The 21,919-nt window shown below is 33.0% G+C and overlaps 2 protein-coding genes across 7 annotated transcripts; both read right to left on the reverse strand.

Moving 5' to 3' along the window:
- Nucleotides 1–1,619: 1,619 nt before the first annotated feature.
- LOC140982484 (cytochrome b5) lies at nucleotides 1,620–4,246 on the reverse strand. Its single transcript, XM_073449014.1, has 3 exons — nucleotides 4,120–4,246; nucleotides 2,146–2,212; nucleotides 1,620–2,008 (listed from the first exon to the last, which is right to left on the reverse strand). The coding sequence occupies exons 1-3, from the start codon at nucleotides 4,204–4,206 to the stop codon at nucleotides 1,755–1,757; spliced, it is 408 nt and encodes a 135-aa protein (XP_073305115.1). The 5' UTR covers nucleotides 4,207–4,246; the 3' UTR covers nucleotides 1,620–1,754.
- Nucleotides 4,247–6,712: 2,466 nt separating this feature from the next.
- Nucleotides 6,713–9,782, reverse strand: LOC140983283 (squamosa promoter-binding-like protein 6). 6 transcript variants are annotated; one of them, XM_073450260.1, is made up of 5 exons: nucleotides 9,591–9,782; nucleotides 8,333–9,061; nucleotides 8,043–8,134; nucleotides 7,219–7,921; nucleotides 6,713–7,070 (listed from the first exon to the last, which is right to left on the reverse strand). In XM_073450260.1, exons 2-4 carry the CDS (start codon nucleotides 8,938–8,940, stop codon nucleotides 7,242–7,244), a joined length of 1,380 nt encoding a protein of 459 aa, XP_073306361.1. In that variant the 5' UTR covers nucleotides 8,941–9,061; nucleotides 9,591–9,782; the 3' UTR covers nucleotides 6,713–7,070; nucleotides 7,219–7,241. The 6 variants fall into 6 exon arrangements, with proteins under 6 accessions (XP_073306361.1, XP_073306360.1, XP_073306359.1 ...); XM_073450259.1 differs by having other exon boundaries at nucleotides 9,433–9,654; XM_073450258.1 differs by having other exon boundaries at nucleotides 8,333–9,100; nucleotides 9,433–9,654.
- Between the last annotated feature and the right edge of the window lie 12,137 nt (nucleotides 9,783–21,919).

Here is a 21,919-nt window from a genome sequence, read left to right on the forward strand (position 1 = left end):
GATGCGTAATTATTGCTGTATATGTTGATGATTTAAACATCATTGGAACGAATAATGAAATTCATGAAGTTGTGTCATATTTGAAGGAAGAATTTGAAATGAAGGGTCTTGGAAAAACCAAGTATTGTCTGGGTTTACAAATTGAACAAAAAGAATGTGGAATATTTGTTCACCAGAAAAATTATACAGAAAAGATCCTTAAACGTTTTAATATGGATAAATCAAATCTTTTAAGTACTCCAATGGTTGTTAGATCATTAAATATAGAAAAGGATCCATTACGTCCATGTGAAGATGATGAAGATATTCTTGGTCCAGAAGTACCATATCTAAGTGCTATCGGTGCCCTTATGTATCTTACAAATTGTACAAGGCCTAATATATCTTTTGCTGTAAATTTATTGGCAAGATTTAGCACATCTGCAACAAAGAGACACTGGAACGGAATTAAACATATATTCCGTTATCTACGAGGAACGACAGACTTGGGACTTTTGTATTCAAAAGATGCTAATCCAAGTATAATTGGTTATGCTGATGCTGGATACTTATCTGATCCACACAAGGCACGTTCCCAAACTGGATATGTATTTACTCGTGGAGGCACTGCAATTTCTTGGCGTTCACAGAAACAAACGCTCGTAACAACTTCATCAAATCATGCCGAGATTATTGCACTACATGAAGCAAGCCGTGAATGTGTGTGGTTAAAATCAATGACCCAACATATCCAAATCTCATGCGGATTATCATTCGACGAGAAGCCTGTGATACTATATGAAGATAATGCTGCATGTGTTGCTCAAATGAAAGAAGGATACATAAAAAGCGACAGAACTAAACATATTCCTCCTAAGTTCTTCGCATTCACCAAGGAGCTTGAGAAGAATAAATGTATTGATGTTCGTCACATTCAATCAAGTGAAAACTCATCAGATCTCTTCACAAAGGCACTTCCTACGACAATATTCAGAAAGCACATATATAATATTGGGATGCGCAATCTACGAAATTTGTGAAGAATTGTTCGTGTCAACATGAGGGGGAGTTTACGTGACTGCACTCTTTTTCCTTTACTATGGTTTTTATCCCAATGGGTTTTAACTAGTAAGGTTTTTAACGAGGCAGTATAAAAACACGTAATGAAGACAATCATTATGATCATCATCACAAGGGGGAGTGTTGAAAAATTATTTAAAAATGTGAAAAATATTTGTGTTGAAAATGTGAATGTTGAAAATTAGGTGTTGAATATTGAAAATTAGTGTGTGGTGATGTAGGTAATGATGTATTTTATTTTTGGATTATTTGTAAAAATTTTCTATAAATAGATCTCTCATTTGTGAAGAAAATCACAATTGAGGTGAGAGAAAAATATTATAAGGTGTGTACTGTGATATTTTTGAGAGTTGGAGATTTTTACTTTTTACCGTAAATTTTTACTTTTTCACAACAATTTCATTATAAACAACATTATTCAAATTATAACACAACCACCAACGTTACTATAAAATAAAATTAAACTTACCCGATCCAACTGATCGATTCGTAAGAATAATCGACTCATTTTGCTTTACATTTGCGCTAAAACAAATGTATCAAAATTAACGATGCTAAAATGGATATGAACCCCAACTTAAAGGTTCAAGGAAAATGGGGTAATGTTTTTCTGATCACTGTGGCATCAAGTTTCAAAACTTCAAACAGACATAATAACTCTTATGTTTCAAAGAAGAGGATTATTGTTATGTCTTCTATTTCCTGCGTAAGAATACGAAGCCGACAACCACTGATATGCCGACAACAGCAACTGGGACAACCCAGTATTGCTTACTGAAGATCAAGATTTTACTGGAGGGGTCCTCGAGTTTTTGTTTCTTGGAAACTATCTCCATTTTTGGAATAGCAGGGATCGTTGGATCAAGTTCCCCGATGAAGAATTGCCCCATCAGTTCCCTCGCAGTTTTGCTATGGCCCGCATCTTCAAATTCATCTGTGGCATCTTTGCCTTGAAGAAAAAAAATAGAGAAACCTTCATTGTGGTATAAGCTGTGCATAACATAATCTTTTGGATGAACAATTTATCAGGCCCTTGTCCTTTGAATAAACAAAATAAACAGATTTGAAGCATGTACAAGTTCGTACCTGTAGCCCCAAGTAAAATATCATCTCCACCTGGGTGTTCTTCTAAATATGTTGTCACATCGTACACCTGGTGACAGAAGTAAATTATCATCCCAAAATTTTAAGGCCTTCGTCATGCATATTCGCAGAGAGGAAGATGAAAAATAAATGTAAAAGGGGTGGGTAGTCAAAAGACTCAAATAAACTTAACATCCTTGTATATCACGCTTCTGTCATCAAGTAGTTCTTCAAATTGTACGAGTATAAGAGATGATGCAATGAAAAGCCTTGAATCAGAGAGAAAAAAATAAAAAATCAGGCATTAAATTTTCGGGCAATCTCAATGCAATTTTTTCAATTAGCTGAAAATACCGTACAGATTTAGTCAAGAACATACAGAAAGGGTTATCCATAACCTTAAAAACAAAAAATACTGCTTCACAAATGCAAGCTTTTAAATGTATTTTGAACACCAATATCAAATAGCCAATCAACTTGAAGCAAACTCATTGAACCACTGATTGAAAGACCCAAGCCAACCAGATACTTCAATACATCCACTTGTTTTTCAATCGACTGAAGCTATGTCTGTATTTTTGCATACGCTTGGGAGCATAACCAACGTTTCCAGTTGAAACTAGATATGTGCATAATAACAAGAGTATACTAGTTGTCAAGTGCAAAACAAGCTATCTCAAGCGCATTATTTTTAGAGAATTAGTCACATGTCACTTGTCATCCACACTATATATTTAACCAAGAACACCCTATAAATTTTCCTCAGTCTTTTCGGTGTGCAGCCAATCAAATTTACCAAAATAACCTTTTTAAATAGATGAATTAGAATTCAGATTATCTGATTGCACAAAAACATAATTCAAACTATTATATAATCATATATGGGAAAGATGTTCTCATTTTTTAAATCTGATTTTATTGATTACATAGCTTATAACACAAAATAAGGCAGAGCACACATGCATTGTGTGTTCTATGCAGCAAGTAAAGATTATATATTAAAGTAGAACACCTTTTTCTAATTAAAGAACATGTTTAACTAAGGAGGTCCAAATTCTATTCTCCCACCTGTAATTTTCATTTTTTGCAGAAAATATACTGAACCTAATGATTTGTCTCTTGGGCTGAACATGAAAATTCTCCAATCGATAACAAAGAAAAGAGAGAAATCCACTCATGCATTGAGAGATTACCAAACCAGTGTGGTTCTCGAACCTTAAAAACATAGAGTGGATTTCACCTTAAAGTTGAACAAATACTCCTTCCCAGACAACGTGTTCAAAGTCTGAACCAGTTACGAAATACGGAAATTAATAGCAAGAAATAAACTTGGGAAATTAATAGCTAAGTAATTTTCCTTCAAACATTAGGCTTACACAAGTCAAATCTGGATCAAATTCAGAGGAAAAATAACTAGCTCCAGGTTAGAGGGCACTGAAAATAGATGGCAGCGGGATTGAAGAAAAAAGAGCAATCTGCTAGCTAGGACGATCAGAAATCACAGAGACCATCGCCACAGGAACCAATACCACATTGGGCTTCTGCTAAATTTACACATTCTTCGTATAGTTTTCGAGCGGCTAACGTTGTCAACAAAATTGTTCTATAACACAAAATTCGTCAATATCTCATGATACCTAACACAAAAAGCTGCAACCAAACTAGTTAGAGCAGTAGCCTCAATCGAAAATAACACAAGTTTCAGGTGTAATTAACTTAATTTCGTCAAGAAATTCAACATCAAACTTTGCCTTTGGCTCATTACAAAGATCCAATTCCAAACACCAAGCTGAATCGCAATTATGACAAAAACACCAAACTACTGTCAACCAGCGAGACACCGAAGAAGCCAATATGTTACAAAAACATACCAAAAGCTCCCCAAAATCATCATTAAAATTGAAAAAAAAAATGAAACCATGAAAATAACAGGCAAAACAATCATAAATCACTTAAACAAGCAGATAATCGGAGAACCTTGCCATCAATAACGACCCAACAATCTTCACTGGTGTTGTGCTCAGACGCTTCTTCCATTGTGTAAAGCTTTGTTATTGTAGGCATCTTCTACCCCTTCCCCCGCTGCCGCTATTACGCAAGTGCGTGTGCGCCCGGGAGTCTCGAGTCAATTTATAAAATATAATTTTTTTTTGTAATTTGAAAAAATGTATTTTTATTTATTAAAAAATATTCAAATGAAATCATATCAAAATCTCTTATTATACTTTAGAGATATTACAAAACATTACAAAATATTACATGGATATGTATAAATTGTCATATATTACAAAAATTCATATTAACTAAGACTCTTCATCTATAAATAAATGACTTATAACTCTTATCAAAGTAGATACGTTTTTTTATATGTTTTACATACACTATTCACATGTAATTTCAATACCTTTTTCTCAAATATTATACTTGACTTGAGCGAGAGAGTCGCATTGCTTCGCCTCCGGACATGCAATTTCAATACATTTGATACACAGTTATATTTTAGGGAACTTTGCTTTTGGTGCCAAGGCTATGTTAAACTCACTGGCTGCCATGTTTGGTGGTATTGAAGAGCCCGAGTTGAGTTCTTTCAGTTGAAGGTTTTTAGGAAAGGTTATCAGTCTCATACTTGTAGACGCCATCAATGTTTCGATCGAGAGCTTGGATTCTTCCAGCCAGATACTTATAATTGTCATAAATCAGAACCTTGATTAACATTTTATAGTGTGGAGTGGGTCTCATGTGAGACCGTCTCAAAGATCCTAATATGTTAAACGGGTCAACCCTACCGATATTCACAATAAAAATTAATATTCTTTACATAAAAAGTAATACTTTTTTCATGAATGACTCAAATAAGAGATCCATCTCACAAACTACGACCTGTGAGACCGTCTCACACAAGTTTTTGCCTTTAGTGTGTTGTTTCAAATGGTGGAGGAGGCATTAAAAAGTTTGCTTTCTCGGACGACCGTCTCCCAACCGTTCCTGGATTTCAACTTGATCCCTATATGTGGACTGTGGCTTAGTCAAGACCATAGCATTGGTTCTGCTATGTTTTTGAGAAGGAATAAATCTTAAATAATTCCGTCGCAATTGGCGACAAAATCATTGCCAAAATCTTCGCTAATTAAATTTATGCGACGTTTTTTTTTAATTTTCGTAGCTAAAAATAGCTACTGTTGGTTCAAAAATGTCGCTAAATTGGCCACGGTTTTCAAAACCGTGGTAATTTGGCCACGTTTTAACAAAACCATGGGTAAATTCAATTTAGCGACGGTTTCGTCAAAAACTGTCGCTAAATTAGTGACAGAACTTAAAAACCGTCAGTAATTCAACGGCAATTTTTGACAAAACCGTCGCGAAAACTAATTTTAGCGACGGTTTTTCTGGCTTGGACTTAGCTCATAACATTTTTACTATCGAGCATAATCCAAACTGCGATGCATGTAGTTTGTTCAATGAAATGGATGTATATTTCAAAAACCGAATATGTTTTAAGTTTGTTCAATGAAATGGATGTATATACTCAAAATTGATCATGGATGGAATGATATTATAAATTACATTACATTGAATAATACAATAAATCAAACTTCATAAGATATTAGAACCAATACACATTGATCATGTAGATATAGAGTTAAAAGAAAATAAAATCAAACTAAGGTATGTAATATGTACAATTTCCTTAAAACATATTCGTCCCTTCCTATGGTGTTTGAAGTTCACTATTGAAGATTGTTTCTCTGGATACAACGGTGATATCTGCAACAACTTAGCACAAAGTCCGATACAAGCAAATTGAATTGTACATGAACTTGATCGCGATTTAGAAAGATATAGCAGTGACAGAAGTCGAGAGAAAAGACAAACAACAGAATGTGAAGAATAGTTGTTTGAAATGGGGAAGGTGTGTACATATAAAGGTAAATGATTGACCCTTGAGAATACCAAATGTAATTTGCCCTTTCGAAACACCAAAAGTTATTGGCCATTCGGAAAACCAAAAGTGAAACTCACTTAATCAGAATAATATGATCCAAAGCTCATTACATGAGCTATTTAATTTTTCATTCACTATAAAACTAATATAAAACATATTTGACGTCACGTTGTCTGCTCTTCCAAATAAATCTTTAGTGTGTTTCATATTAGATAGTAAAAACAAATTGTTTAGGATGGGTAACTCGTTCAATGTGGGGGTGAATAAACATCTCTAAGAATTTACAATTTTCAAACTATAGGTGGGTTAACATACAAAATCCTATTCTCAATTAGTTCAGCCTCACAAACAACTTTAAGAGATCTTTTCTTGGCTGGTGAAGAATGGGAAGGAAAGACTTCAAGTTTTGAATGTTCAAGCCCTTTAGCGTTCTTTCGTCGTTCTTTGTAAATGTTTGTACTCTCCGTTTCTGCAACTCTGTACTTTTCTTTATTGGTAAAGACGATGGAATTTTATGAAAAAGACTGATATTTGACTAATTGCTAATACGAGGCTTATTATTATTTGATTAACAATGCCGGATGTCACCGACGCCTCGAGATGCGTGACAGATCTTTTCAAGGTACGGAAATAGTCTGGTGGATTTATGAATATTCGTTCTGAAGACACAAATAAAATCAACTCAGATTTCTCGAGAATCATTGTATCATACTTGCTCGTATCACTTGAATTAAAATGCTTTGCCATTACAAGATTGTTGCAAAGCCTACGCTGCGATGCAGATTGTCGGTTTCTACTGAATGGCACCGCAAGAAAAGCCTTCTTTATGTATAATTATATGAGGGCCATGAGCATATCATGACTCTCCGGATACTACAGTTTAGTTCATTCAGCATTCAGCTGCTCTGCGACAAGTATGAGCCCTGATTACTCGGCGTGAATAATCATCCTTCTCTAACATAAAAGCAGGAGAGGAAAATGATGGCTGCAATTTTTGGGAAAGAAATGCAAATGAAGAAGTACCTCTACTTTTCACACTCCTAAATTTTCGTCGAAAAAGAAAAAAAATATAAGTGATACATAAGTAACTTACACCCCAACACATATACACTTAATGAAAAAGGAAAATTGACCAGACTTTGTGTATTTTCATTCCTTAACAAAGAGGATTGACTCTCCGTATATTTCCATCCTCTTCATGGTGCAACAAAGTGGCAGAAGGTACCTTTTCTAGCTTGACTTGATTGGGATTTTTCTGATCTTCAATTCTTTGCAGATGTAATGACAATTGAACTAAATCAACAGTGTTTGCGCCTGCAGGAGACGGATCATACTCGAGATTTTGATCACGCATATTTCGAGTAATTTCAGAGTCGATAGAGGAGGCAGTATCAGGAACTACAGGGAACGATCCTTGAGCAACCCCATAAAATGATTTATAAACATTCTGGTCTAGAAGATTCGTGTGCTGATTTCCCTGGAAGATAGGACAAGCCGTATATATGCAGGAAGAATTGCTTAACAACTTCTGTGATTGATCTGACAGAAGAGAGAGAGCACTGCTGGAATTTGAATCCGCAGATACCACTTGGACTGAAAATGTGTCACCGGGACAATTTTCCGAAGGGTACCGAAGATGGAATAGAGATTTTGGATGTGACAGACTGAATTTAGTTGGCACTTCTATTCGCAGTATTTGACATAGTTCGCGTTCCAACTTGACGTGCCTGCTGCAGTTAATTAGCCCCATACCTTGCTCACCAAAGAAACAACCTTCAAATATTTTCGGACAAAGCATCGTTGAGGTCGATGAATCTGTCCCAGGAAACATGGAACCTGTAAAGAAAGTTTAAACATTGAATTAGATAGTTACCCCAGACAAAAAGCAAACTAGTAAATAGCATATGTCTACTTTTTTATTTTTCCACTCAACGGTGACAAGTAGACCACAACTTACCCAATTGAGGCTTCCGCCGGCGTTGATTGTGTCCTGCGAGTCGCTTGCGACAACTACGCTTTCCTTTGTCAAACTCCGGCAATAGGTGAAACCTGCAAAGCAAATGTTCCTTAATACTTCTAAATACAGAATATCTTATGACCTTATTACACTTTGAAAATAATTCATCACTCCTGGTAGATATTTTAGCTCTCTTAAATAGAATTCAGAAGCAACTTCTTTGTATCTGTCCATGCAAATGATTTTCCAAGTTCTTGACTGATTCGGGAATTAGAGTTAAGAGGTTGTACCTGCTGCATTGCTGACAAAACCTTTGCTGGAGGCCATTCACAATAACCACAGCAGTCTTTGAGTGAAGATCACATACTCTGTGCCTTTTGTGGTAATCCTTTGACGAACTCAAATCCTTGTTGCAATCAAGAACTTGGCAAACAGGAATCCCAGACTGCAGAATTGTTATCCGCCCTCGTTTTGTACTCACTAAAGGCTCCAAAGAATTCAGCACCGAATTCTCTACACTACACCGACTACTATTCGGTTCTCTTGGAACAGCCAACACATCGTGAATTTGGGTAGAACATGAAATTTTTGTTCCAAATCCGGCTAATGAGTTGGACGTAATGGTAGAAAAAGACGGCATGGATATGCAAGAATTGTTGTTAATGCCATATTTTAGATTTTCGAAACGTTGACTGCCAGGAACTGGTTTTCTCATCTCATCGGGAAAACCAGACTCTCCAAATCCCACAATTTCAACTGAGTCACAACAGGGAACGGTATGCGACTCTTTGTCCCATTCCTTCAAAAGATTTCTGTTTCTCACAAAACCATCATCCAGTTCCACATCATCCGCACAAAGCATGCCCTTCCCCTCAAAAGTGTAGCTTAAAGACCCCATCTCAGGACAAAACTAAAGTTCTTGAGCTATAAAACGATGTTATATAACAAATGAATCATTCATTCATAACACATATATAAGTCCAATTCTGAGCTTTGTCCTGGGAGCCAAACCTTAATTTCTGAACACAAATAAAAAAAAAATGAAACATCCATTGACCCTAAACAAAGCATTAGCATTAGAGGATATTTAAAAAATCAGTAAGTAACAATACACCAATTAACATCTCAAACTGAGGGTAAAGGTATCCAGCTACAAAATATTTTACCAAGTAAATTCAAAAAAATCTCAAGAATGAATAAACACAGAAACCCCACATCTGAGACGAGACATGAAAACGAAGCAAGCCCAAAATCTTGAAAAACATCAAGCCGCCAAACACAGACATACCACCCATATTAGCATAACTTCAAGCTATAAATATTTCCGACCAAAAATTAGGCCAACCATCCAACAAGAGAATAGCAAAAAATCAACAGTAAGAACGCCCACCTGAGGAAATTGATCAAGAGACGGCCAAAGAATAAAACATAAGCAATAAACGCTAAATATAAGAAAAGCCCACAAAAAATTTTCCCAAGAAACGACGGTACTTTGGTGATTTATGGTTCAGATTTTACATAAACGATAGAAAAAGAAAAAAAGCTTACTTCACGAACAGTCACAGATATCTTTATATATGTGTATAAACGACAAGGAGAGCAGTGGGATAAGGTAACGCACAGTGAAGTTGTTGCATTTATAGTCGGTATTTCATCTCCATTATTGCCACTTGCACTTACAAAAGGCGTAATTTAAGAAAGAGGATTAAAGTGGAAAAAAGTGAAGGAAGCAAATTAGGTATGCCTCGGGGTGAGATCGGGATCCCTCCCTTTAACTTTCATATTTAATTTTTTTCCCAATAAGAATTGAGAATTTTTTTCCTCCGGATCTCATTTCCGACAAATGTTGAGACCCGATGTTCGGGATCCCGAATGTTTTCGAGATGCCGTCGAGTTGGGAAAAGATATCCCGATAAATATTTTTCTATAATTTATGGAGACTCTCGAACAACTTCTTGTTGCATCACATATAAATTAAAACAACTTCTTGGTTTATAATCATTAAAAACTAAAACATATTCTTAGTATTAAAAATAAATTAAAACAAGTTCTTGGTTAAACCAAGCAAATTAAAAAAATATATATCATCATTGTATTATTCACGATTAAAACACCAAATCAACGAGTTATTCTTCCACCATGAAGTCATTGGAGCTTACACTTGATGAGGATGATATATTACTTTTCCTTGTGCATCTACAAACACCAAATATCATATAATCATAATATATAACAAGTAGCAAGATTAAAATTTACAAATGAAAACTAAAACAAAATGTACATAACCAAAGAGTAGTTAAAAATCCAACCATTACATAAAACTATAAATATATACAAGCACCAACTTACCAAACTCCAACTTATTGAGTCGCATTTTTCTCAATGAACATCAATAACTAAAATAAATAGATGCACTTCGGTTAAAAAAATCCTCATTTTGTAAAAGTTAATTTATCTTCTGATTCATAAAGAGTGATAGACTCGGTATAAACAAAGTATCATAAATTAATCTTTATAAATGTTGATTCGGTACAAAATTTGACGAATAGAGACAACCCCAACCACAAGAACAAAAGTTATTTTGAAATCGTGATTCAATTCTAGAAATAAAACGAGAAATAGAAACTCCACATCGATGGATTACCTGCAACGAACAATGATTTTTCTTAATTTAGAACATAGTGATTCAGTTATTTTTAAATCATGAATCAATTCCATAAATTAAACCAGAAATAGAAACTCCACATCGATGGATTACCTGGAATGAACAAGTATTTTTCTTAATCTAGAACATAGAGATTCAATTATTTTAAAACCATGAGAGTGAAAGTGCTTTTCCCTACTAGAGAGTGTGGTGGAAATGAAACCGTGAAAATTGAAAGTTGAAGGTAAACATTGTACCCTAAGTCAGTGAGTTGACCAATAAAAATAATATTATTAATATAATCGGGTCGTGTCGGGATTCCCGTCGGGTGAAAATTATTTACCTATTCCCTCTCCTGATATTGATCGGGATGAGAGAAATCCCGACATTTCGAGTCGGGAAAATGTCGGGTCGAGATATTTTCATGGTGGGTTCGGGATAGGAAGCGGGAAGGGTTGGGATTTCGGGGAATTTTTCCAGCCCGAGGTATGCCAACTTGAGGCGATTTTATTTGACACGAAAATATGATTTTAGAATGAGATTTCGGCCAGCCAACTTGTTAAGTATCTCATGACTCGGCTTCCAAAAAACTTTATTAAAAATGGATTTTCTTTTATAACAACACGAAAATAAAGTCGAGTTTGAATCGAATTTTAAAATTTACGATTTTGTCTTGTGTTCACAAATCTTTGAGTTGAAATTGAGTGGTTTGTTAAAGCTAGATTATAATTGATTGTGTTCCAATTTGTGCACAACAAATGAGTATTACATATATTTTGACACAAATGAAAGGTTTGGAAATTGACTTTTAATAGTTACATGGTATTTTGCTTATCATATATTTTATCATAAATTATAATTATATATTGAATATATAAATAATCTGTTCATGATAATTTTAGATACAGAAGTTATAACTTCAAAAAAAACTTGAATAAGTTCAGTTTTTTTTTAAAAAAAATATTTTTTTATGTTTGGTTAAATGTCAAAAATTGTTTTTGTTTTTATTTCTAAATAGAAGCAGAAGCAGAACTCCAAAAACTAAAAATTGTGACTTATTAAACGACAGTTAAATAAGTTTTTTTTTAAAAAAAAATAATTTTTGTAACCAAACAATATTATTTTTAAGAAAACCATTTTTCTTGAAAAATGAATTTGGTCATTTGACTTCTCCAACCATTTTTCCTTAAAAAAAATTAGCTTTTGTAAATAAGCAATAAGAAAACCATTTTTCTTGAAAATGAAATTTAAGAAAACACACTATATGTACTTATAACAAAGATTTATTGTATGAGCAGTTGAAGCTTGACTGAAATAGTTAGGTGTTAATTGGAGCACAAATGAAGCTCAATCTAAGTCATCAACTTTTTGATATTTTATACTATGTAGTTCAAGTTTATTGTTATAAATGAATTAATAGTGAGTTTTTAAGGTTTTGTTTGGACAAATAATTTAAAAATGTTTTTAGTGTTATAATTGAAAAAAACAACTTGAAGTATGTATTTTGATATAATTTTTGTAAAACGTTTATAAAATAATTTTTTTTTAATGTTTTCTAAGTATAGTTTTTAAAGAATAGTTGAGATATTTTTTGATGTTTTTAGAATAACAGAAAAAGTTGTTCAAACATCTTTAAATATACAAAAAAAAATTATAGAATAGTTGTTCAAATGCATATTTATTCTTAGAACAACTTTTAAATATTTTTAAAAAATTTTGTAAAATTTTTTTTTTTATAAAAAACTTGATAAGTAGTTGTCCTTAAACGGAACCTAAATGTTAACTACATCACACCCGTGTAATGAACGTATAGTTATTTTAGGTAATTAATGATTCAAATAAGTGAATATGAGCGTTTGAATAATTAATTAAAATATAAATAAACTAAATTAAATTGTATCATATAATTGAAGAACAAATAAAATTTACAAATTCTGGAAAAATTCCTTAAATACAACATTTGTCATTGAATATTTTTCGACTGCTCACACTATCACATATCACAATTTTAGACCCCTAAAATTCGTAATTCTGGATACAACGATATTGATCATGACTAAAAACGAGATTCTTAGAAAAAAATCCTATGTGAGATAAAGATTGACCTTCGATTTTTTTTATTATCATTGTTATGATACAGTTAAAGGAAGTTGTCTTCGTTGGATTTAGATATTCCAAGTGAATGATATATTTTTCACAGTAACATAAACAGATTCTCAACCTTCAAATTTAACTCGTGATTTGGAACTCCAGAACATTTGATTCATTTAAGAATTGTAAAATCCAAGATTTTTGCATAATCGTGATAATATTTTGTAATTTAATGGTACTAGGATTTGCGCAATCTTTGGGTATCTATATCATTATAAGATGTAAGATTTTCAAGATTATCTAAAGTTAGTGGATAATTATATCGTGTATAATATTTTTGAAGCTCTAAAATTTAAGATAATATTGTGTATATATTTTGAACTTGGGATAAATAAATAGATCATGATCTAGGAAATTAAATAAGAAATTTTTGGATATAAGCAGGTAAATTTTTGAGATATAAATTCAAAGTTGGAAAGATTATACCAGATAGAGATATGAGATTTGAGATGATATAGATTATATCAGATAAAGATATAAGATAAAGAGATATATATATATATATATATTTGGATAAAGATAATGAGATAGATAAGAGATAATAATATATCTTAGATTCAAGATTTAATTCAGAGTTTAAACGAGGAGATAATATGCGATCTCGATAGCAGTCACCTCCTATAAATAGGAGAAGCTTGCATTCAGAATTTACACCTCAGATTTTCGAGTTTTGCTCTCCAATTTTCGAAATTCCTCTCCAAAAATTCTGCACGAGTCATCAAAATTCTGTTCAAGTTCAGAAATTTGTTTCGCTCTCTCGGGTACTAGAATCCGATCTCCACCGTTCAGAATGTGCTTCCATATGTTTTGAATAACATATCCAAATTTCGGTCAAATCCAACGGTTAGTTTTTTGTTTATAGCATTCGCAAGAAAACTGCTCAGATTTTAGGCGGGAAACAGCATACCTACGGTTTTTCATCCATAAGCAGGTTAAAAAGACTTCCAAACCCGATCTCCACCGTTCATAATATATTTGACAAATGTTTGAACGTACTGTGAAATTTTGAGCCCGATCCAACGGTTTAATAATGAGCAAAGAATTTTTAAAGACAGCTGATTTTCCGGACGATGTGCTGTTGCGTTTTCGAAGTATCGGTTGCATGATTCTTCTATGATTTTCGAATTCTTCGTGTTTTTTTTTTAAGGATTAAGGTAAGTGGGCTTGTTTTAAATCCATAATTTTAGTTATGTGTTTTTTTTTTTCGAAAAATTCGGTCGTGCACCGTCATTCTGTCTCTACGTTTTTTTGTGAAATTTTGGTACGTTTACGTGTTGACACTGTGAGATTCACTGAAAATGGGTGGGAATCCCAACATATAGCCCTTCACGTTGGGATAGAGCCGTTTTATGGCCTCGCTCCCTTAGAGGATTAAAACTTAGGGACTGATATCAGTAAACCATAGAAGGTGAAAGAATCGCAGTGCTGTTATGATATGAATATGATGATATATTATGAAAAGCATGATATGTTTATGTGTTATTTTCGAAAATTGTGTAAATATTTTTATGTTGTGCTCGAACGGCCCCCATTTGCTGAGTATTTCCCAAAATACTCACCCATTACTCTACCCTCCCCAGATAAATCAGAAGAAGAAATAGAGAAAGAAGAATCGGACATCAGTTTTGAGGATGATAGTAGAGCATGAAGAATTTTAATTAAGAATATGTTCTTGTGAGTTTTTAATTCAAGTTATAAACGCTTCCACATATTTTTATCGTTTTCAGAGTTACTAGTAAAGACGATTCCATTTTTATGGTATATTTATGATATAAACTTGTTTTGGTTTATACTGTACTACGAGGCTTGTTGTTTAGCAATTATGTGATTGTTGAATGACGCCGGTGTCGACTAACCCCGGTCTCGGGACGTGACATTTAAGTGGTATCAGAGCCTCCAGGTTCATAATCCAGCTGGGAAAATTTTTACCAAAAAAAAAAAAAAATCGGCTAGATTTATGCAAAGAGCCGATCCAGTCTCCTTAGGAACGACCCAACGAGTAATATTCACAAGTTTGTGAGACATGGTTCGCAAACGCGAAATTTCTTCATTTAGACATTCAAAATCGCGTTTTTGCCGGTTTAGGAAAGTTTCGTATATCCTATAACTTTCTGAAGAAAAATTCAAATTCGATTCCGTTAGTTGTTCTGGAATCTTCTCGACGTATTTTTTTTCAGTACATATGTTTATCTTGAAACCTTCGATTTTGGAAAATTTCTCGAAAAATCTCGTTCAACGCGTTTCTTGTAGTGCTTATCGGATTTTTATGGAAATGGATTAAGGAAACAATTAATATTGACCTATATTGTTGGGATTATATCTATCTGAGATGATTTTACTTAAGCTCCTGACTTAAGATGAAATATTTCATTTGGGGACAACAAATTATTTATGGAAAAAAAAAACTAATATGTAAAAATCTGAGATAAGAGTTATAATAAGTTTTGAATATTCCAATATATAAGTTGATTTTGGGCAGTAGTTAAATGTGTGAACATTAATTTGGGTTCTTAAAAATGCTAAGCGTTAACTTTAAATATGTATGATTTTGGGTTATCTTGTTTAAATGAGTGTGGGAAACAATATCTTCTGGTTTAGAAATTTATATATTTTGGGATAACTAGTAGATTACGACCTTATGTGAATAAAATAAGTTATGAGATATTGCTAGATAATGAGGAAAATAGAGCATAATAAGTTTTGACTTTTGTTACAGTACTAAGAATGATTCAAGGAGAAAGATATTCAATGAAAATAGTTTGTGTTGGAGCTCTCTAAGATCATTGTCTTGAGTAAAGTAAGATTAAGCACAAGAATTAATTGAGGATTAATTTCACTCGTACAAGGTTGAATAAGATTTTATTTTATGACGACTGATTTATAATTTTTGGAATTTGAGTAAATAGGCTATAAATTGATATTGAGTTAAGTTCCAAGATTTTATATGAGTTTTAAGTTTTGAGATGGTAATCATGATAATTTCAAGATAGAATAAAATCAACATCAGTTCGCATATATTCAGTGCCGACTTGATTCAAAGCACTTTGGTAGATTTCGACGTCATCATATGGATGGATTGGTTATCTAAGAGCAGTGCAATAGCAGATTGCCGGAGTAATAATTTCAAACTCCAAATCGCGAACCAATAAGAAATCGTGTATCATGGCAATGTCAAGAGACAGAAATACATTCTTTCGGCTTCTTAGACTTGGAAAACCATAAAATCGGGCAAAGAAGTTTACCTAGTAACGGTGAACGAAGTGCAGGAAGAAATTGAGCTCAAGCTGGAAGATACCCTAATAATGTGAGAATCCCCGAACGTTTTTCTAAAAGAATTCTAGGGATAGTCTCAGACCACGAGGTTGAGTTCAAAATCAATGTGGTTCTCGGTGCTGCGCCAATTTCAATAGCACCATACCGAATGGTGCCAACTGAACTCCAGGAGCTGAAAGAACAACTCCAAGAATTGTTAGACAAGAAGCAATTTCAACCGAGTACGTCTGCATAAGGAACTCCAGTACTGTTTGTGAATAAGGTAGACAGAAGTATGAGATTGTGTATAGATTATAGAGAACTCAATATGATCACAATCGAGAATAAATATCTTCTTCCAATGATAGACGCTATTTTCGATCAACTTAAAGAAGCTACAACTTCTCCAAACTCGGCCTGAGAACAGGCTACTACCAATTGAAGGTCAGAGCTGAAAATTTTCCCAAAACAGCCTTCCGAAAAAGGTACATGCATTATGAGTTCACAGTAATGCATTTTTTTTCGTGACGAACGTGTCGACAGCCTTCATTGATATAATGAACAGGGTTTCAAGCCATTATTTGACAAACTTTTTAGCGGTGTTCACCGAAGAAATCCTCATTTACTCACCAAGTGAAGAAGACCACATAGAACATCTCCATCTCACTTTTCATAGGTCAATGGAGAGAGAATTGTATTCCAATTCAATAAAGGTTAGTTTCGGCTACAGAACGTCACTTTCTTAGGTCACATAATATGTGAGGCATTAGTATTTGCGAACCATAAGAAAGTAGAGGCAATCAAAGACCGGCCAAGACCAAGGACAATGACAGAAATTCAGAGCTTTTTAGGATTGGCGAGCTATTATCGGGATTTGTCCAAGATCTTCCCTCAATAGCAATACATCTTACAAAACTCACCAAAGAACTCTAAATTAAATTGGAGCAAAGAATGTGAGAAAAGTTTTGAAACCTTAAAGATGAAACTTGCAACCACAATGGTGATAGTGCTACCTGATGAAGGCATTGATTTTTTTCAATTACGGAGATCCGTCAAAGAAATGTCTAAGATATGTGATCATGCAAGAAGGAAGAGTAGTTTACTTTGCATCTAGGCAATTGGAAATGTATAAGCAAAAATACCCAACTCGCGACCTTGAGTTAGCCCCAGTAGTTTTTGCATTAATGAAGCATTACCTTTACGACGCAAAGTGTGAGATCTTCACTGACCATCAGAGCCTCGAGTATTTGCTCACGTGGAAAGAATTGAACATGAGGCAGAGATGATGGATTGAATTATTTTGACGTAACGATAAGCTACATTCCAGGCAAGGCTAATGAGGTAGCTGACGCATTAATTCGGAAAAACATGGGTAAGATGATTCTAGCCTCAATATCACGGCAATCGTGCTTTGAGAAATAGTTAAGCAAAATCAGCTTAATGGTCTTGATGGGAAATTAAGATTTAGTATTAGAAAAAGAAAAAAAAATTGATATTAGAGTTTATGTGAAATGATCGATTGGAATTTTAATTTTTATCTTTCAAGATAATATTTTGAGGTTTACTTTAGGTTGGCCATATTGAGTTATAGTTTGACTTTTGGGAATTTACATTACTACAAGTATTTGGATATAAAAAAAAATAATAATTGGGAATCAGTATCTGCATTACATAGTCGACATTAAATTTAAGATATGATTTTGGGATTTATATGGGATTGATTATAAGACTAGTCTTGATCTTAAATGTTCAATGAAAAAGTTGATATTGATTTTTAGATTTAAGTTAGAGTTACATTATCGGGCTACATTTGGATTCAAAATATTTTTATTTGGGTTTTCCTCTTTCATAAGACAAATAGTTTATCAAATTATGATTATGAGATATGCGACTATTGGGTTACAATAAGTTTTTATAGAACCAATTATTCTAATAATTCTGGTTCAATAGAAGTGATATCATTGGATCAAGTAATAGAAATAATAATAAAAAAATATGGTGTTACAGTTACAATTAAAAGTATGAGTAAGTCAACACTTTAGTTATTAAGATGTCTGACAAGAATCATTGGAATATGATTTAATAATTTTAGACGATTTTTTTAATCATACTGAAAGAGAGGTCGCTTGGGAACTAGAATATAAAATAAGTGAGCAATACCCAAACCTCTTCCTAGACCAAACCAATCCAAGTTTCGAGAACGAAACTTTCCATAAGGAGGGAGGGATGTAAAATCCAAGATTTTTGCATAATCGTGATAATATTTTGTAATTTAATGGTACTAGGATTTGCGCAATCTTTGGGTATCTATATCATTATAAGATGTAAGATTTTCAAGATTATCTAAAGTTAGTGGATAATTATATCGTGTATAATATTTTTGGAGCTCTAAAATTTAAGATAATATTGTGTATATATTTTGAACTTGGGATAAATAAATAGATCATGATCTAAGAAATTAAATAAGAAATTTTTGGATATAAGCAGGTAAATTTTTGAGATATAAATTCAAAGTTGGAAAGATTATACTAGATAGAGATATAAGATTTGAGATGATATAGATTATATCAGATAAAGATATAAGATAAAGAGATATATATATATTTGGATAAGGATAATGAGATAGATAAGAGATAATAATATATCTTAGATTCAAGATTTAATTCAGAGTTTAAACGAGGAGATAATATGCGATCTCGATAGCAGTCACCTCCTATAACTAAGAGAAGCTTTCATTCAGAATTTACACCTCAGATTTTCGAGTTTTGCTCTCCAATTTTCGAAATTCCTCTCCAAAAATTCTGCACGAGTCATCAAAATTCTGTTCAAGTTCAGAAATTCGTTTCTCTCTCTCGGGTACTCAGAATCCGATCTCCACCGTTCAGAATGTGCTTCCATATGTTTTGAATAACATATCTAAATTTCGGTCAAATCCAACGGTTAGGGTTTTGTTTATAGCATTCTCAAGAAAACTGCTCATATTTTAGGCGGGAAACAGCATACCTACGGTTTTTCATCCATAAGCAAGTTAAAAAGACTTCCAAACCCGATCTCCACCGTTCATAATATATTTGACAAATGTTTGAACGTCCTGTGAAATTTTGAGCCCGATCCATCGGTTCAATAATGCGCAAAGAATTTTTAAAGACAGCTGATTTTCTGGACGATGTGCTGTTGCGTTTTCGAAGTATCGGTTGCATGATTCTTCTATGATTTTCGAATTCTTCGTGTTTTTTTTTCAAGGATTAAGGTAAGTGGGCTTGTTTTAAATCCATAATTTTAGTTATGTGTTTTTTGTTTTTGTAAAATTCGGTCGAGCACCGTCATTCTGTCTCTACGTTTTTTTGTGAAATTTTGGTACGTTTACGTGTTGACACTGTGAGATTCGCTGAAAAGTGGTGGGAATCCCAACATATGGCCCTTCACGGTGGGATAGAACCGTTTTATGGCCTCGCCCCCTTAGAGGATTAAAACTTAGGGACTGATATCAGTAAACCATAGAAGGTGAAAGAATCGCAGTGCTGTTATGATATGAATATGATGATATGTTATGAAAAGCATGATATGTTTATGTGTTATTTTCGAAAATTGTGTAAATATTTTTATGTTGTGCTCGAACGGCCCCCATTTGCTGAGTATTTCCCAAAATACTCACCCCTTACTCTACCCTCCCCAGATAAATCAGAAGAAGAAATAGAGAAAGAAGAATCAGACATCAGTTTTGAGGATGATAGTAGAGCATGAAGAATTTTAATTAAGAATATGTTCTTATGAGTTTTTAATTCAAGTTATAAACGCTTCCGCAGATTTTTATCGTTTTCAGAGTTACTAGTAAAGACGATTCCATTTTTATGGTATATTTATGATATAAACTGGTTTTGGTTTATACTGTACTACGAGGCTTGTTGTTTAGCAATTATGTGATTGTTGAATGACGCCGGTGTCGACTAACCCCGGTCTCGGGGCGTGACAAGAATTGTGTTGTATCAACATCATGCGATAGATTAACATTTCTATCTAAATGACACGCCGTATTAGAACTTAAGTACATCCTTCATTCGAGTTTTTAGAAATAATGTATTAATTTAGTAATTGAACAACATCAGAAATCGACGTCAATATAGATCTCTGCTAAAAATATGATGTCGCACTGACAATATTATCAAATGCTAGATATGTACTCTCAACAATGGTTGCAATAGGAACATTGGAATATTTTAAAAGTTCATCAGCTGTCATTGGGTTTTCCAATTATTACATCGTTGATATTAACAATCCAATATAAAAATTGTTTATTTTACAATATTCTTCATTAGAACCTAAACTCTGCAGTCAAATTTTTTTTGTCAATCTCAAAATTGTGCAATGTCTCCATAGATGCGATGAATTGACAGTGACAAGAAAATATCCGGTCGATTGCTTTTTAGAATAACAATCAACATTTTACGAAAAAATGTCATTGAAATTTTTTTTTTGCCTCCAAAAGACAATTTCATACTTGAAGTATTGATGAATCTCATTATACTTCAATGCTTTTATCCAATGCTTCAAAAAAAAAAAAACTTATGAATTATTAGAGCCTCATCAGCCTCATCTCAAATGATAAGTTTAGATTTTACAATCGTTGTTTCTATATGCAGATAGAGTGTAATAACAAATCAATCGAAGTTTCTGCGTCCAATGTATTTTCGAAAGATTTACCTCACCATGACACTGAATAACGAAGTCAATTTTTTTGTTCTGATTGAAAAATGATTATGTGAATGTAATAGAGGATGCATAACACGAATTTAATTAGATATTATCCAAAAATAAATATATAAAATACTTCACAAAACCCAAAATCATAACCAAATTTAAATGAAATGATATAATCAATACAAATATTTAAATATATTTTATATTTTCAAGAGACTTGGATTCAAATTAGAATTTTAAAAAGAATAAGAAAAGACAATACAAAACTCAAAATCATGACCATCATGGTGCCGTATTCGCCTATTGTTTGACTGATGGATCGATTCCACATATACATTTTGGGCCGAGATTAGAAATTAATATATAAAGGCCCAATTAAATGTGGGCCCAAAATTGATTCTTTTTGGGACAAGGGCCTGATTTGAAAATGGTACAAATGAATGATACGCTAGTAGTCTAGTACTAGGCAGTAAATTTTTTTTCATAATCCCATATAATATTGTAGTAATTATTATAATTTAATTAATAAACAAATACATTTTTGACCTAAATAAAACCAAATAAAGCATAAGCAAATGGAATATGAGAACAAGCCCTCTTATATAATATAAATAAAAATCAAAACAAAATAAAAGTACCATTATTATGTAAAATCCCAAAAATTCTAACTATGAATATCACTCTCCCTGTAAATTGACATGTTTTGGGTTTTAATTATTTAACTAGCAAAATTTTGTTTTCATACAGTAACTTGATTTTTTTTTAGTTTCGGTCCTTTTTAGTACCCGGAAGCCCAAAATCCATCTAAAATGATTTATTTGGCACTGATTTTCTCATATGTGGCGATAATTAAGCTCATATTACTCAAATTAAAATTCATATTATAAAAAAGAGAAATATAAAGCGAAATGACCTCAATACTTCAAAATGAGAGGAAAAAATTTGTTGTTTCTTATTATTTTTATTTATGTATAATTTACGTATGTAATATAAAATTTATTCTTGTCATATGAGACACATACGAGGGTATCAGTGGCAAATAAGCAATATCAGATGGATTTAGTGGTTTCGGACAAAAAAAGACCCAAAAAAAACTGTATAAAAATCAAACTTAAACAAGTTATAAAACTAA

This window comes from Primulina huaijiensis, chromosome 8, assembly GCF_012295235.1.
Source record: "Primulina huaijiensis isolate GDHJ02 chromosome 8, ASM1229523v2, whole genome shotgun sequence".
Lineage (NCBI taxonomy): Eukaryota > Viridiplantae > Streptophyta > Magnoliopsida > Lamiales > Gesneriaceae > Primulina > Primulina huaijiensis.

Bases quoted from the DNA above. Each gene is read 5' to 3' on its own strand.
- LOC140983283 (XM_073450260.1), bottom strand. From the start codon at position 8,940: ATGGGGTCTTTAAGCTACACTTTTGAGGGGAAGGGCATGCTTTGTGCG. The intron at 8,135-8,332 runs GTACAACCTCTT...TTTGCTTTGCAG, and splicing joins TTTTGTCAGCAATGCAGCAG to GTTTCACCTATTGCCGGAGT. The intron at 7,922-8,042 runs GTAAGTTGTGGT...CTTTCTTTACAG, and splicing joins CCGGCGGAAGCCTCAATTGG to GTTCCATGTTTCCTGGGACA.
- LOC140982484 (XM_073449014.1), bottom strand. From the start codon at position 4,206: ATGCCTACAATAACAAAGCTTTACACAATGGAAGAAGCGTCTGAGCAC. The intron at 2,213-4,119 runs GTTCTCCGATTA...TTCTGTCACCAG, and splicing joins GGGTCGTTATTGATGGCAAG to GTGTACGATGTGACAACATA. The intron at 2,009-2,145 runs GTACGAACTTGT...TTTTTCTTCAAG, and splicing joins TATTTTACTTGGGGCTACAG to GCAAAGATGCCACAGATGAA.